General features: G+C 40.1%; 1 protein-coding gene across 1 annotated transcript in view; it reads left to right on the forward strand.

The window, feature by feature from the left end:
* LOC109424792 (glutathione S-transferase D7) overlaps positions 1-17,644 on the forward strand; it is a 51,358-nt gene that overhangs the window by 4,547 nt on the left and 29,167 nt on the right. Inside the window, exons 3-5 of the mRNA XM_019699977.3 lie at positions 12,337-12,478; positions 12,548-12,799; positions 13,088-13,132. Coding sequence (XP_019555522.2) covers positions 12,337-12,478; positions 12,548-12,799; positions 13,088-13,132 — 439 coding nt within the window. The remainder of the gene's footprint in view (positions 1-12,336; positions 12,479-12,547; positions 12,800-13,087; positions 13,133-17,644) is intronic.

Genomic DNA, 17,644 nt, shown 5'->3' on the forward strand with positions numbered 1-17,644 from the left:
TTGACCTTCTCACCATACTAAAATTCAGCTCATTACTACAAATCTAGTACTACACCAATCTGTCCTATTATCGAATTTGATCATTGTGTATCACGTTGCTTCGGAAATTTTGAAAAGTATGTCTAGATGAGTTATTTTCATGCATTTTTTTTACATTTTTACTTCTGGGCTTAACGTGTCAACTGTGGCAGAGGCTGCCTCTCATTTAAGTATTGTTTTGAGATGTTCCATAGTTATTAGCTGTGACCCAGCGCAAAGTAAGTCCTTCAGATAGATCTAAATTATAAGGCTAAGAGAATCGTCAGACGAATTCACTATAAGAACGAACTGGCAAATACAAGTACCGTATACCCCCATTAACTTGAACTGCATTCCATTTGATCCCGTTCCATGAGCAGAATGACGTCGGAATCTATTTTAGTTTGAACGTTGTGTCAGGTCAAATTAATAAGCGTTCAGATTAGATGCGGTCAAATCAACGTGGAATCACGGTATAACTTTAGCCAAAATATTACAAGGTCACCGCCGATTATGGCTTTTTCATTTATGCTCCTCTAGCCAAACAAGTGCCTCTTCAAATCTCATTACATCACCCGAAAAACCACTTGAGCACAGAGAGATAGCAGTTAATTCGTTTATGCGTTCCCGGGGAAGCCGTATTATCGCTTGTTTGTTGTCATTCCGAGCTACGCTCGGCACGCTTTCGAACCGAACCGCAACAAAGTAATAGCAGCGCGTAAAACCAAAACATAGAAACACAGAATAGTCAAATTCTCTAAACCAACCCAAAGGCACCCTGATTATTGCCTGCCACGACACACAAAGTTACTCCTACCTATCGTCATTCGTTCTTGTTATCACCCCATCCTTTTTGATTTGCCTTTCCCATGGAATTCGTATTTCATAGGGCAAAAGGTTAATGCAACCATAACAAATTGCAAATGCTCCATAGAAAATCAAAAAGCGCTCCATAAAGAATGAACATATGTTCCATGAAAATGTGAAATGTTACCCATAAATAATTGAAAACGTTCCATACTTTATAAAAATTTACCGGTAAAACAAAAAAAAATCTCATTAAAAGTGAAATTTTGCACCAATAAATAATACTGAAATGCTCCATAATAAAATACAAATGCTCCATAGAAAATTGAATATTGCACCATAAAAAATAGAAATTGCACCATAGAAAATATATGAATGCTCCATAAGTATTAGCAAACTGCACCACATAAAATACAATTTGCTCCATAAAAAATTGAAAATTCTCCATAACTTTAAACATTTGCACCACTAAAGTAGTGCAATGTAAAGCAATTCAGCCCTGCCGAATTAAATTATATGAATATGCTATCTATGGAGGATTTTCAATTTTTCATGAAGCAATTCATATTTTCTATGGTGCAGTTTGATAATACTTATGGAGAATTCATCTTTTCCTATGGTGCAATTTAAATTTTTTATGGTGCAATTTAATTTTTCTATGAAGCAATATTCAATTTTCTATGGGTACAATTTCAATTTTTTATGGAGCGTTTGCATTTTTCTATGGAGCATTTGTATTTTATTATGGAGCATTTCAGTATTATTTATTGGTGCAAAATTTCACTTTTAATGAGAAAATTTTATGTTTTACCGGTACATTTTTGATAAAGTATGGAACGTTTTCAATTATTTATGGGTAACATTGCACATTTTCATGGAACATATGTTTTTTCTTTATGGAGCACTTTTTGATTTTCTATGGAGCGTTTCGATTTGTTTATGGGTGCAATAAATAGGCTGCCATTTCATAGCAACAGCGTCCTGCGTACACCTGTGGGGCTCATTAGAGTGGCCCAGGCAAGAACAATGTAGGACTACTAAATGCAAACTTTTGTTTATATATTTCAAACCAAGGTGCCGATTTTTAATAACGAAACAGTTTTATCAAAAGTATTAGATATGCTCTCAAATCGGTATACGGAAATTTGAAAATTTGAAAGCCTTTCTGTACAGGGCAAATCATTATTTGTGGAACGGCTTAAAAATTCGCTATTTTTTGAAGACTCCATGCTTTTCTTGAGGTGTGCAACAATTGGCGATTTACGCTTTCTCATTTAGCCAACCCAATTCTATTGCTGTTTAGACAACAATCGTTTTTGTACTTAAACAGTTTTCTCGAGGCATTCGAAATGTTCTAGAGTTTTGACCCCGGTGTACAATTTCGTACTGTTTGCAGTGCTTACGGGACAGTAGGTTGTTGGCCTAAGGTCTTCTAAGGTGTTACTTCTTACTACATCTTACTAATAATTTTCAGTGGAGCTGCATTTTAATCTAAACCGCTGGGTGCCAGAACAGACGCTATTTGAGCCAATCTTTTTTGGTGAACAGACACTCGAGGTGTATCTCCTCAACCTAGCTAAAAAAAAAATGAAGTCAGAAGGACAACAATGCTCGGGCTGCACTGGCATACATAACTCTTAGCTGGCAGTCTTTGTCATCGATTAACCTGTGGAAGCATGAGGTAAGAACTTGTGAGGAAGAGAGCTAGGCTGGACGCTCCTTGTTGACTCACCATTTTGCAGTCCAAAGTTACAATACATTGTAACTGTATTGTATTGAGGTTTGAACTTCAACCCACGACATCCCAAACAACATTTATGACTAAAAATTAACGCTTCTGGAGCTTCCGATACCCCAATCAGGTAGAGAGAATGAACTATCATATCTCAAAAAAAAAACATTTGTGCTGCCTTAACAGTGTTCATATTACGCTTGAGTATCGGTTTTAATACAAATACAATTTCATTTACCTATTAGCTGAAAAGCATTACGCAGTCAGCAATATCAGCTCTCAAGTTGACTCTCTACTGCAATCAGGGTAGTAAAAGAATTGTCATGTTATTATTTGCTGGATTCATTGCCCTTAGTGAGAAATTTTTATGATAATTAGTTCAAATAATCAGCATTATTAGAGATTTATGCGCGCGGATGGAAATTTGAACAGGAAATGGTCAAATGGAAAAATATCATGAGATTATTTTTCATGACATTCCGTGACATTTTCCAACTCTGGTTGCTAATATTTTTGACGGCTGGCTCACAAGGCCAGACAGAAACCCTTAAACTTTCTGGAGAACCATAGTTAAGGACAGTTGAGCTTATAATCACACTTGAATTTTAATCAACCACACCTTACATGAAGAACAGATGCTTAGGCTTGTAGAAGCAACAACGGCTTCCTCCCCCTTACCCTTTCTGTCGGCCAACGACAGTAGCTCTCACCGGGATTCGCTACCCAATATTCTCTCAAGATGCCTGCAATCTTGGGAGTTCTATGAGGAAGTAAGGATAGGCGATGCTAGGAAGATCTCAATGGGATCTGCATTACGCGTAATTCGGTTTCATTGCTAATGCAACTAGTTCTACGCCCTGCATAAAATGAGGTAGAGTCATTCAGTCATACAGGAGACTTAAAAGGGATTCAAAAAGGTTGGACCAGGAGAGATGTCAACCTCCCAAGAGGAACAAAGCAGCTGGGTGGATTTTAAGGGGTTCTAGAGATGTAAGACGGACGTATCAAAGGAGTTTGCCGTAAAGCGATAAAAAGAGTTGTGTGTTGGATGAGCGAGGAGGTTTGTGTAAGGTCCCAAGGGAGTATTTTTTAAGAAAATTCGGCAGCTTTATGAAGATTCAGGGAGTATACCTGTGAGCCTAATGCAACCCTCATAGTACCGTCTTGTAACCTCCTAAAATTTCTCTGGAATCTTTTTTTAACTTCTCCCTGAGACAGCCCTGAAGGCTTGTCACCTCTTTTATGGAAGACCGCATGAGACAACATCAAAATGTCTGCAAGAACTAGCAAGGATGTTGGTTTCCTATATAAAAATACTGCTAACAACTAGGCTTGAATCAGTTGAACCAAATGAAGAATTTCAGCGTCATAGCATGGTTGGATTCAAAACGTAGATTGCACATATTTAATGATTAGTAGTGTTACGTACAGTTTGAATAAGATGTTGATAGTTCAACATAAGACTTTCCATTCGCACCGATAACAGAATGAGCATGAGTAGGTATCACCAGAACAGATTCTCTTCTTTGTCCACCGCGGACCGATAGCAGTTAGGACGTGCAGATAGCCACTGATCATCGGCAGATTAGTGCCATCAATCGCACAGTTGATCAGCAACCAAAGGTAGAGCAGTTAATTATCTCCCCTAGGTCGGCTGCGTCGGCAACAATACATTAAATACAGCCCGCCACAGTCCGTTTTTGTTTATCGCTTCTGTTGTAGTTAAAAAAGCTACCGATTAAGCGAAAGATCGAGTGTTTTGTCCGGCCTGTAAAAATGATATTGTGCAACGATGACAAAGTCAACTTTAAGACAGTTCGTGAAAGAAGAACACCAATTGCAGGTTGGAAAATGTGTAGTGCCCAAGTAACACGCATGTCATATAAGAGTTACGGCAGCGCAAGTTTTGGTTGTATAAAAGTTAATTTCACGTAATTTTAACATTGTCTTAGAATTACGTCAAATTACTTTCTATACAACCGAAACTTGCACTGCCGTAGCTCTCATATGACATGCGTGTTGCTTGGGTGTTTGTGGACAATTACGATAATACTCGTAATCAAGGTGTGGTAGAAGTGGTGAAGTAGATAAGATTTTCGACTGTTTTTTTGCAGTTATAGTGATCATTGATGTGCTTTGGGACGAAACAGGTGAAGAATATGGCACTGGTGACGATGAGGGTACTGGTAGTATGATTTCCATTCTTGTCCACACTGATTGAGTTGGTACCTACCACGATTTAGAGAATTCGTACTATAGACTTAAGTCCAAATCCAACTAAGAGTTATGGATCGTCAACCTGCGGCCGTAGATGTGCAGCCATCGCGGTTAAAGTACCGGCAGCTGAAGTTGTCGTCGTTTTCGGAAAACTGCAGGGTTTGATCAATTTTCGAGACAACTTCCGGTCGCTGATTCATGACAACGCTTACCTGAAAATCATAACCTGATAGCTCATGAGCACCTGAAAGCGCTGTTCTCAGTTCTGTTAATGAAATCCATGGAATCGGAGTCTTTCGAAGCTCTGAACATTATCCTGACGACTTTCAAGGTCAATCTACAGCGGTTGACAGTGAGTCGAAAAAGTGAGTCGAATAGGAGAGCGTCCAACATAGCTCTGGTCATCACAAGTTCCTACCTTATGCTTCCACGAGTCAAATGATGACAAAGACCGCCAGCTAAGAGTTGTGTGCTTAGGAGTAGTACAGCTTGAGCAGTGTTGTCCTTCTGACTTCAGCTAGATTGAGGAGGTACGTCCCGAGCGTCTGTTCACCAAGGAGGTGCGGCTCAAACAGCGTCTGTTCTGGCATCCAGCGGCTAAGTATGAAATGATCCTCTACCGGAAGCTATACCTAAGGTGGCAGCCCCACCTCGGTGGATAGGGGACCTTAGGCCAACAACCTACTGTTTCCGAAACCCAAAAAAACGTTACAGAAACCGAAAATGAAAGATTTCAAACAGCAGTTGAAGAATCTTAAAAAAAAACACTCTTCTGGCGTTCCATCGCAAAAGCTAGATACCGCTACGCTGCGCCAATGAAAGACTCATCATGGTCCAAGGATATCCTTCGATACGGCGCCTTGATAGACTTCTTGAATAAGCATTGCGCGATTCTGCAGTCTTGTTATACACGGAGTAGATTCGAGAAAAAACGTCCGTTCAGGAGCTCAGCTGTACCATCAACTATAGTAGTACATTTACGATGATCGTGTTATCAAGGTATGCTATGAGGACAGAGGGAGAGTGGGTAACGAGACGATGGAACGGACAGTTATCAGATCTGCTACGATGGACAGCATGACGTTGAACAGGGCCGTCGTTTCAGCAAGATACAGGCAAGTGGTGGACAGAAAACTGGCAATTCGAAGACTTGGACTTTGTTCGAACTCCCTATCACCCGACATTTAGTAGCCCGTATGCTCCAACTACATTTACCCCTCATAATCCGGCTCCTTATCCACCGAGTTAGGCCTCAAGCCGCGAATGCGAACATAAATGCTCAAACACAGTCTCCGTCCTCAGTCTCAATGATTTCAATCACATTCGAATTCCCAAGGCCAATCCCGGATGATTCATACATATCCACGAGCACGTCCCATCCAAAACAATTCTCCGTCACTTCTCACCACAGAACTACCTCACACAACGCTCGAAGTCAACGAAACAATACACTTCTGTCAACCGCGGTCGTGGAGTTCACCGATCGTGTCGGTAACACAGTCATTGCTCGTGTGCTGCTGGATAAGGATCCCAGATATGTATGATCACTAAGAACTTAACTCAGCTGCTAAACTTCAAGCGTTTACATGAAAACCTACCGGTAAAAAGACGGTACTAAAACGGTGTGCTGGCTAAACAGTCAGTGCTGGCGAGAACTCTGTCATGTTGTTCATTATTCGAATCTGCGGATGTAAAGTTTTACGTGCTGCCTTGGATTAAGTTGAACCTACCGCAGTAAAGCTTCGACATCAGTACTTGGAAGCAACCTTCCGACATATGTTTCCCAGATCCAGACGTCCATGAGTCCCGTGCCCTATAATCCTTGAAGTTTCCATCTTCAACGATTTGCTGATGGGAGCGCAGTCTCCCGCAGACCGCAGTCTGAGTCTGGTCCGATATTGTGCAACACAAAAATCGGTTGGATAGTGGCCGTAGGGCTTAAGAATCTCTTGTCACAACTTTCAGCGCAATTACCGTTTCAGTTTCCACCGAAAAGATCCACGTCATTTGAACCCGAACTTGGAGATAAAGCATCCATTCACGAGTACCTGCTGATGGGTCTTATGCGAGAAGTTTGTGCTCACCCTCGGTATCTTATTTCATTTGTAATGGTTTGAACGGAACAACACTCGTTGAGAAAATACTGACATGGACGATCAGTGTTTTTTGCATAATAAATAATGTAAACTGCTGTATGCGATGTAGGTGTAGCGGCGAATGGTTTGGGCATCTATAAATTGCATTGTATGTGGTAAATGGTAGTAACTCAAGTGAGGCCAGTAGTAAGAGTAACGGGTTCCTGAAACTTCTATGAAATATCTCTAAAACCTCCTGAAGCTTATTGAAGTACCCCGAATCCCTCGCTAAAGCTTCATGAAAATTTTAATTCCTGAAACACCCTTTGATACCACTAAAACCCCTTTTGAACATCAATGAAACTCTCTGCAATGCTTTGAACCCCTCCTCTCCTAAAACTCAAAGTGGCAACAAAGCCACTTCAAATTCTTTTCGACGTTTGCCTTGGAACAATCCATATCGTATGCCTACAAAGTTACGAGATCCGCTGCCAGCTAATGCATTTGAATCCGTTGTCACCCCGAAGAGGTGCTGCCAAGCCTTTACTCATCTAAGATAATCTCCAGGGGCACATTGACGTAGTTTGGCGCATTATGCAATTTTATATAGGGACTACGTCGCAAATTCTTTCAAATATTTCATTTGTAATTCAGTGGTTTCTTCAGGAGATGCTCAAAATTCTTTTTGAAATTACTGCAGGTAGTCATCACGAATTTTTTCAGAAATTACTCTGGTGATTCAATTGAATTTTCATCAAGAATGTTCCAGTCAACACAAAGTCGTATATGATGTAGAATAGAATATTACATTGGAGTGGAGGCCATATGCATGCGTACATGCTTCCATTCAGTAGCGTATCGCCTCCAGTTAAGCATCCTTTTTAACAACATATGCGATCGTGTGTCGGCTGGGAATTTCAACAGGATTTGATTTGTAGGATTCATCCATAAAATCCTACAGGAGTTAATACAGAGATTCCTTCAGGACATCCTGGAGAGATTCCTGCTTGTTTTCTCAATAATATACTAGGCATTCCCTTTAAGGATACCTCTAAGAATTCCTCCACCGATTCCATGAGGAATTTACTCAGAAATGTTTCTAGAAATTTGTACAAAAAATCGAATTTTCTCATGAGTTTTTTTTCTAGAAAATATTACAGCAGCTTATAAAGGAATTCTTCAGGAATATGTTCACAGATATAGCCAGGAATACTTTTTTGAAAATCCTCCAAGAATTTTATCGATGAATATCATCAGGAGTTTTTTTAATTACGCAATAAACTTTTCTTACCAAGGCTTTCGTAGCAGTTTCTCCAGGTATCCCACAAAGCTCTTCAGAAATTTCAGTTAGGATAAACTTCAACAATTTTCCAAGAATTTCTTCGGATATTCCTCTAGAGATTGAATCATTGCAGCAGAACTGGAGTTGTTTTTAATTTTTTTTCACATGGATTCTTTTAGAAATTCTTGCTTGGATTCCTTCTGATATTTCGTCAGGGAACTTCCTAAAATATCTTCAGAGCCTTGTTCAGAAGAAATTCTTATTTTCTGGGGAGATTCTTGGACATAAATTCTTGAAACATTCTGTGGAACATCTGTGGAAGAATTCTTGTATGATTGTCTGGGAAAATACCTGAGGAAACTCCTTAAGACACGTTCTCAATTTCCGAAAAAAAAAATCATCCGACACTTCTGGTAGTGATTTCAAGGAAAAATTGCTTTTAGAAATGTCTGGAGGTAATGCTGTAGAAATCCGTTGAAGAATTTTTGAAAGAATCTTCTATAAATGTTTTCTAAAACATTCGCAGAAATTGCATACATAAGTATTGCTGGGATTCTTGAATTAATCCTTCAACAATTTTCTCAGGGATCCTCAGATTTCTGTTTTTCCGAAGGAATCCTTGAAAAAACTCCTGTAGATACCTCCGGAGTTATTTACAGCACAGTTTCCCATGCAATGAATCACCTACATAGGCTGTTTTCCTACTCTCCGCATCGACCAATGTGGCGCTAGCTTCTATGCGCGAAACATCGCTAAAAGTAAATCGCAAAAATATTGTATGGCGAATACCATCTAAAGGCGTATTTTTCGAAGTGGAACACATTATTCGAAAAAATATTTGGTAGCGGTTGTGCACAATGATGACCGGTATGGTGCCTACCAAATATTTTTTCGGTAAAAGCTTGCCATTTCGAGAAATTCGAGTTTAGATGCTTTTCGCCATACAAAATAAAATGGATTTACTCCTGCTGATCAACTGTGGGCGCGCCCAAGCTGGTAGTCCATTCCAAGAGATTATTGTATAAAAATCCCTGAAAAAAATCCTGAAGGAGAAATTCCTGAATGGAATCCTGTGGAAACAAAACAATCCGGGATGATTTTTTGGGAACTTCTAAATTTCTAAAACAAATGATTGTTTGCTAGAATATTTGAAACAATACCTGGAAGAACATGAGAACCATGATGAGAACCCTTTGTAGGTATTCATACAAGGGTGAAAAATTCCCTTAAAAATTTCCAGGATTAGATTCTGGAGTAATTTGTGCAGGAAATTAAAAGAATTTTTGATAAAATTTCTGAACCTCCGAATCTCTGTGAAAAAATGCACTTTTGAAGAAATATTTAGTGGATCTTCTAGAAAAACCCTTGAAGAAATTCCTAGACGAATTTATTGGGAAATTCTGATGTTGTTTTGGGAAAAAAATCGACAAAAACTTAAATAACCTACAAAATACATAATGAAATACATGCACAAACTTCCATAGTAATCCCTGAATGAATTATCCGTGGACTAGTTTCAAGATGAATCTTTTGTGAAATTTCTTGAGAAACTCCTGAAGCAGACCCAAGGAATTTCAAAAAAAATCTCTTAAAAAAAATCTTGAAAAATTTTTCAAAGAAATGTTTGGATAGGAATGCATTTAAAAGGGATCCTTGGAGCAACCTTCAGGGGGAATTCTTGCTGAAATCGTTCTGAGATATCCTGAATTTAGAATTGAGAAATACTGGATGTGTCCATGGAGATAATCATGGTGAAAATTCTTATGAAGTACATGGAAATGGAATTCATGGAGTGGTTTCCCGAATTTTTTTAAACGTAATAATGAAATCATTCTTATGGGGGTTTGCCAGTAAAGGGAGCGCTGAGATGTGGAAATAAGATTACCATGACAGCACTGGTGTACACTTCCTTTGCTTCTCTTCCTACCTGTATTCTTCATTTTTTAATCCTTGGTCCCCTTTTTGCTTCCCCCTTTTTTCGCTAAGTTGAATCTCAATGAAATACCATTTTTACTCCCTTCCTTCCTCTGTTGGCCCTTAGAGGTACCCTTTTGCTTCTCTTCTTTCTTGCACTTCTCTTAGACTCCTTTCTGGCACCCTGTTAGGCCACCATTCTCCCTAAATTCTCTTATTATACGTACTCACTCAAGTAGAATGTGGTACTAGGGTTTCGGCTGCAGATCAAGTTGTTCATGGCACAGTGTCAATCTTTCACATGACGCCTAAAGGTATGCAACCTGCGAACTGTGCCCCATTCAGAGAAATCAGCACACAATCTATCAGTTTACGCCTGGCATCCACGCACCATCGTGAACTCTCTGCCACACAACCATTTCCGAAAAACAAATCGACATCCAAGAACGAACTAGTGCGGTCGCAGTGTTATAAATGCGGACTGCCGTGGCCGAACGATTATAATCGTTACAGATGAGTCTCTACATTTAGATATTGAAGGGATCATCGAGGTAGGGAGAAATCCAATTCAAGGACACAGTTATGCACACTAGATTGAAAAATTATCCGTAACTAGTAAAAACCGTCAACAAACAGATATCTGTACTGTACGTTGCCTTCCCAGAATGTTTTGCACGTCTAAGAAACGAGATCTAGCAACCTGTAAAAACTGACATATCGACTTGCGGAGAGAAAATCCAAAACAAAAACGAACGTGGTCGCCTCGAGATAGCGAGATGTGTAACTAGGGTGCGTGTACCAATTATGGTACTACCTAAGGAAAACTATTTGTACAAAATAACGAGAAGACGAATGTCATCAATATGTTAAAAGATAGGTTAGTGTCCATACTTTACAGGAAAAATATAGAAACGGAGCCATAACTACTTTTAGTATTTATTACAGCGTGTGCCAATGATAAGAACCATGTACCAGTTATAGATAGGCCCATATAGCCGAGGCGGTAAACGCACGGGTATTCAGCATGACCATGCTGAGGGTGACGGGTTCGATTTCCGGTCGGTCCAGGATCTTTACGTAAAGGAAATTTCCTTGACTTCCTTGGGCATAGAGTATCTTCGTGCCTGCCACATGCAAAATGGTCATTGGCAAGGAAGCTCTCAGTTAATAACTGTGGAAGTGCTCATAGTACACTAAGCTGAGAAGCAGGCTTTGTCCCAATGAGGACGTTATGCCAAGAAGAGAGAGAGAGAGACCAGTTATAGATACATTTTTTAAATTTGGTTCCTTTTCGCACTATTTGCATGCATTTCTTATGAGATTAGCCATAACTGGTACACTATGGCGAAAAAGGGTGCAAGGAAGCCGAAATTTTAAGGAAAAAGATTTATTTCTACCATAATTTGAGCAAAATGTGAAGGATGAATGAGTGCAACCATATTTTGAGAACGTGATCTGTTGTTCACAAAAATTTTCTTGTTGATTTACATCGTAAATGGGTGAAAATCAACTATGGCGAATAATTGGTACTATAGCCATAATTGGAGCACTTACCCTACTGTGCAATCTTTCGCTTTCACCACATTGATCAGAAACCTAATTTCATCCTCGCCTATAAATAAAAGACTACTAACACTCTTACACTCAAGATGCCGATTAGTCCTGAGCAACTATCTCATAGGTTCCTTGTGTCGATAGCTGATCTGTCGAAATTTAAGTAACATTTACGGGTGGTTAATCAAAATCAAGCTCCTAAGTAGGGGAAATAAGTTTAAATTGAGGCCAACCAAATGCAGCCAAATGAAAACCAACTCAAAATTGAGTATTAAAATACTTGATTTTGATTTATTCAATTTGTCCGTGCAATATGTTGTAACAGCCGCACGGATGACAAGGCTGATTCAAATTCCGTTCAAGGCAAAAGATAACATTTTTTGTATAAAAACGATTGCTTCAATTGCAGATTAGGTTGGTTACCCACCCTACTAGAACTTCAAGAGCTTCAAAACTACGCCTGAAAGTATAAGAGATGGATGTTCTAATTTTGTCTACTGTAGATGATATTGGTCCCAAAACCATTTATTTAAAAGTTCAAACTACAACATTTGACCATATTTGGGCCACCCTATGATCCATGTTCGAAGTAATTCCCGACGACAGCAAAGCGAGAACTCACGTGACCGACGAGCTCATTGCCCTAATGAATACACACAAAGTGGTATTGTTGCATCTCACGCAATTTCCATTCGCTTTCTTTGTTTCGTTTCTCCTTCTACCCTTTTTTTCCGTAGCCGCGTAATCCTGGCCTACCTGGTGTCGGCCTACGGCAAGGACGAAAGCCTCTACCCGAAAGATTTCCGCTCGCGTGCCATGGTGGACCAGCGGCTGCACTTCGATCTGGGAACCCTGTACCAACGCGTCGTGGACTACTACGTGAGTCGTAGTGACCTTCCCCGTGGTCAACGCCTCGCCTACTAATCTTCTCGTTCGCCCTCTTTGTAGTTCCCCACCATCATGGTCGGTGCCCATCTGGATCAAACGAAGAAGGCCAAACTGGCCGAGGCCCTGGGGTGGTTCGACGCGATGCTCAAACAGTACCAGTGGGCGGCGGCCAACCACTTTACGATAGCGGATGTAACGCTGTGCGTTACGGTTTCGCAGATCGAAGCGTTCGAGTTCGATTTGCACCCGTACCCGAAGGTGCGGGCGTGGCTGGCCAAGTGCAAGGAGGAACTGGAACCGCATGGGTATCAGGTGAGATGGAAAAAGTTATTAAAATTGCAACATGTTTTCTCTTAGTTTTCTAAATGTCGAAAAAATTTGCGATTTTTTTTATTTTCCTCTTTTTCTATTTTTTTATTGTTTATATGTTGGTATAGTTTTGTTGTAGATTTTATTTAAAATTACTTTCATTTTCTCGTATACTTTGTTTCTGAAACTTTGTTTCAAATTCAATTGTAGGTATCCTTTCACCCCCTAGCCTGACCTTAATTTGTAAATGCCCGCTTCAATCAATCGCACTCATCGATTTCAATTCCACAGGATATCAATCAAACCGGAGCGGAGACTTTGGCTGGTCTGTTCCGGGCGAAGCTCAAACAATAGTACCCCTACCATCACACCCGCAATGACGATGATGACGGTAGTAACAGCGGTGATGAGGACCAACAGCAGCAACAGCCATGGACAAGCAATGAAGGTGTCAAACGGAGGTGTTGGTGAGAGAGGAAGGACACGATGGATAAACGGACGGAGGGAGTAATTTCAACACGCATAGAGCGCGGTGATGAACGAGCAGTAATTGACCTAGCAGGAAGCACCATATCATATCAAACCAATTTTCACAAATGGACAACGAGCTGATTCTCGCTTATTAACCGATATTACAATTTTGAAAATTTTCTTGTAGATTTCCTTTGTGTTTCGAAACCTCGCTGTAAAATTAATGAGATGAATAATGTTGAAACTCATCTGTTTTACTTCTTCGAAATTCCTACAATACGCAATATGTTTCGTTGATTCCTCCTAGAAATCCTTGCTTAAAGGATTCCTTCTCGAATTCCTTACCACCATTTAATAGCCATAGACCTTCTGATCAACTTTGCTGAAGACACGAACTTTCTAGGTGGTCAGAATCATGAGATAAACCATGTCAACGTACATCGTTGTAAATGCACACTAGCGCCACTTAGCGGCGGAATTACGCAGTAAACTCAACACCATTTAATAGCCATAGACCTTCTGATCAACATTGCTGAAGACACGAACATTCTAGGTGGTCAGAATCATGAGATAAACCACGTCAAAGTACTTCGTTTTAAATGCACACTAGCGCTACATAGCGGCGGAATTTCGCACTAAACTTACCACCATTTGATAGCCATAGACCTTCTGATCAACTTTGCTGAAGACACGAACTTTCTAGAAGGTCAGAATCATGAGATAAACCATGTCAAATACTTCGTTGTAAATGCACACTAGCGCCACATAGCGGTGGAATTACGTACCAAACATTCCACCATTTGAGGGCATAGATCTTCTGATCAACTTTGCTGAAGACACAAACTTTCTAGGTGGGAAGAATCATGAGATAAACTATGTCAAAGTACTTCGTTTTAATGGCACACTAGCGCCACATAGCCGCGGAATTACGCACTGAACTAACCACCATTTGATAGCCATAAACCTTCTGGTGATCAGAATCATAAGAATAACCATGTCAAAGTTCTTCGTTTTAATGGCACACTAGCGTCACATAGCGGCGGAATTACGCACTAAACTCAACACCATTTGATAGCCATAGACCTTTTGATCAACTTTGCTGAAGACACGAACATTCTAGGTGGTCGGAATCATGAGATAAACCATGCCAAAGTACTTCGTTTGAAATGCACACTAGCGCCACATAGCCAACAGGAACTCCTTCAGAAATGACTTCACAAGCCCCTTCAGGAAATTCTCAAGGAGCTATTTTATGGATTTTTCCAGGTAATCTTTCATGGATTTTTGGAGAAACCCCTTCAAGGACTCCTCCAGGAATTCCTTCAGGGATTTCTCCAGAGATTTGTATAGGAACAGGAACTCTTTGTGGGGGTTTCCTGGAATGCCTAGTAGGATTTTTTCATAAACTCCTTCAGTGATTTCTGCAGGAATTCTTCGGAAATTCCTCCAGGAATTTGATTTTTTGTAGGATATTTCCTGGAGATTAATGCATAAATTATTTCAAATAGTCCTCGAAAATTTTCGTTGTGAATTTCTCTTGGAGCTCATTCAAGGATTAGTGTAGAACATCCTTTAGAGATTTTTCCAGGATTTTTTTTTTCTTAAATTCCTCCACGAATACCTTGGTATTCATTCAAGAAGTTCATCTTGGTTTTTTAATCGATTTTTTTTCTTTCAGGAATTCCCCAGAAATTTCAGCAGAGTTTTAAAGGAATTTTTTAAGGAATTTCTTCATAGACTTCCTGTAGTTCCTCCATGGCTTTCTACACAAATTTCATCAGCAATTTCTCTGAGAATTTCATCGGGGATTCCTACAGCAGTCTCTTCACGGACTCCTCCAGAAAGTCCTTCAGAGATTTCTTCTGAAAGTCTTTGAAAAAATCCTCTTGGAGTTCCTTAAAGGATTTCTTCCGGAATTCCTTCAGAGATTTCTTCTAAAATTTTTTGTGGGATTTTCCTGGAATATCTAGAATGGTTTCTTCATAAAATCCTTTAAGGATTACTTCAGGAACTCCTTCAGGGTTTTCTGGCAGAATTCTTTCAGGAATTTCGGGGCAGTTTCTCCAGGAACGCCTTCAGGAATTTTTCTTGAATTTTTTTTTTGTTTTTATTTTTTTTTAATTTTTTGTGGGATTTTCCTGGAATTTCTTCATAAACTCCTTCAGAGATTACTTCAGGAACTCCTTCACTGCTTTCTGGCAGAATGCTTCCAGGAATTTTGAGGCAACTCCTCCAGGAATGCCTTCAGTTATTTTTCTTGGAATTCCTTCAAGAATTTCTCCTGGAATTGTTGGAAAAATTTCTTCAGGAACTCCTTCAGGGATTTCTCCAGGAATTCTATTATAGATTTCTGCAGGAGCTTCTTCAGGGGCTCCTGGGATTCCTCCAGGGGAAATTTCATGGCATTCCTTCAAAAATTCCTTTTGGGATGCCTTTGAGGAATTTTGCATGGAGTTTCCTGATGATATTTTCTGGAATTTCTTGAGGGATTTTTTTCAGGAACTCTTCGGCGATTGTTTTCAGAAATTCTTGCAAGAGTTTTTTCAGGGGTTTCTCATGAAGTTTATCCGAATCACTGGATAAACTTTCTTTTGTGATTTCTATAGGACCTTCATCAGGGTTCCTCCAGAAGTTCCTTATGTGGTTTCTCGTGTATTTTCTTTAATCTTTTGCCCAGAAGTTTTTCCAGGGAGCTCCTCAACAACTCCTTCAGGGACTTTCCTAGGAGTTCCTCCAGGAGCATTTTTCAGTGGTTCTTGAAGGAGATTCTTCAGAGATTCCTCTTCGAGTACACTCAAATATTCCTCTTCCTTCAGGAATTCCTTCGGCTTCTTCGGGGTTTACTATGGGATTTACTTCGGGATTTCTTTAAGTAAACCCAGCTTGTCTGTAGCATACGTCCTTTAAACAATCCATCTCCTTTGCACAGAGCTCTGTTTACGATTTGAAGTACTACCCAATGGATGCTGAACAGTGAGAGTCATTGCTGAACAATGGTTGGTTCATGGTAATAATAGCTGAATAAGACGGAAGCTGAATATCTAGTTGAAAATTGTTGAAGAGCAATTTCTGGAGAAATTTCTGGAGGTAGAATTCTGGAGAAATTCCTAAAGGATCCCTGGAGGAATACTATGAGGAACACCAAGCGGTTATAGAACACTAAGCTGAGAAACAGGTTTTGTTCCAGAAGAAGAAGATTACTCCCAGAAGACCCTGAAGACCGAGAAGAAACAGAGAATCTGGAGGATTAGGTAGGCCTTGATGGCCCAGAATAACCAGAAGAAGCGGAGGATTCTGATAATTTGACAGGCCTAGAAGATGCTGGAGACTCAGGTACCCTTATGATAAGATTGACCTAAAAGTTCCATGCGACTCCGAAGACCCAGAAGATTCACCATACTCAAAAAACCCAGAAGACACAGAAGATCCAGATACATAGGAGAATAAAATGGCCTAGAAGGCCCATAAGACACAGAAAACCCATATGCCCTAGAAGAGCAAGAAAATCCAGATGATCCAGAAGACCTAAAAGATCTAGAAGACCTAAAAGAACAAGAAGACCTAGATGACCCGAAAAAATAAGGAAGTCCAAAAGTTAAGGCAAGCCTAGATGATCCATGAGACCCAGAAGACCCAGAGAACTTAGAGAATAAGGTAGGGACTGTGAAGACGCAGTATACCCAGAAGATCCTAATAACACAGAAACCCCAGAATACCCTGAAGATTTGGAAGAACCAGATAAATCAGAAGATTTGGCAGGCCTAGAACATTAAGGTGACCCATATACTCAACAGATTTGATAGGCCTAGGAGACCCAAGTGGTTCAGTAGAACTAAAAATTTGTATGATTTGGTAGGCCCAGAGGACCTTAGAGATATACTGATATCTAGAAGATTAGATAGGTCCAGAAGACCCAGAAGATCTAGAAGACACAAAAGACCCAGAAGACACAAAAGATTCAGAAAATCCAGAAGAACCAGGAGACCCAGATCAGATACCTATAAGATTAAAAAAGGGTAGAAGGCCCACAAAACTCAGAAAATCCAGATGACCTAGAGGACCCAGAAGAGCCAGAAGACCTATTAAACTCAGAGAATCCGCAAGAAAAAGAAATTCCAGAAGATTAGCTTAGCTTAGAAAACCCACGAGATCCATAATGCCAATGATCATGTATACATCGTGAAGCAGGCTCGACGATGCTCTATTCCCATAAAACTTAACCCGGGAGCGGTCGCGTCGTGTACTGAGTACACGCACCATGAAAACTGCTCGCATGTGGTACACAGCGTGAGCGGGGCGTCGCTGCAGGTAGTCAAAGACGCGACTGTTCGAGGGTTAAGGGAATTTCCTTCACGAAAAGTTCCTAAACCGGCAGGA

This window comes from Aedes albopictus, chromosome 1 (assembly GCF_035046485.1).
Source record: "Aedes albopictus strain Foshan chromosome 1, AalbF5, whole genome shotgun sequence".
Classification (NCBI taxonomy): Eukaryota; Metazoa; Arthropoda; class Insecta; order Diptera; family Culicidae; genus Aedes; species Aedes albopictus.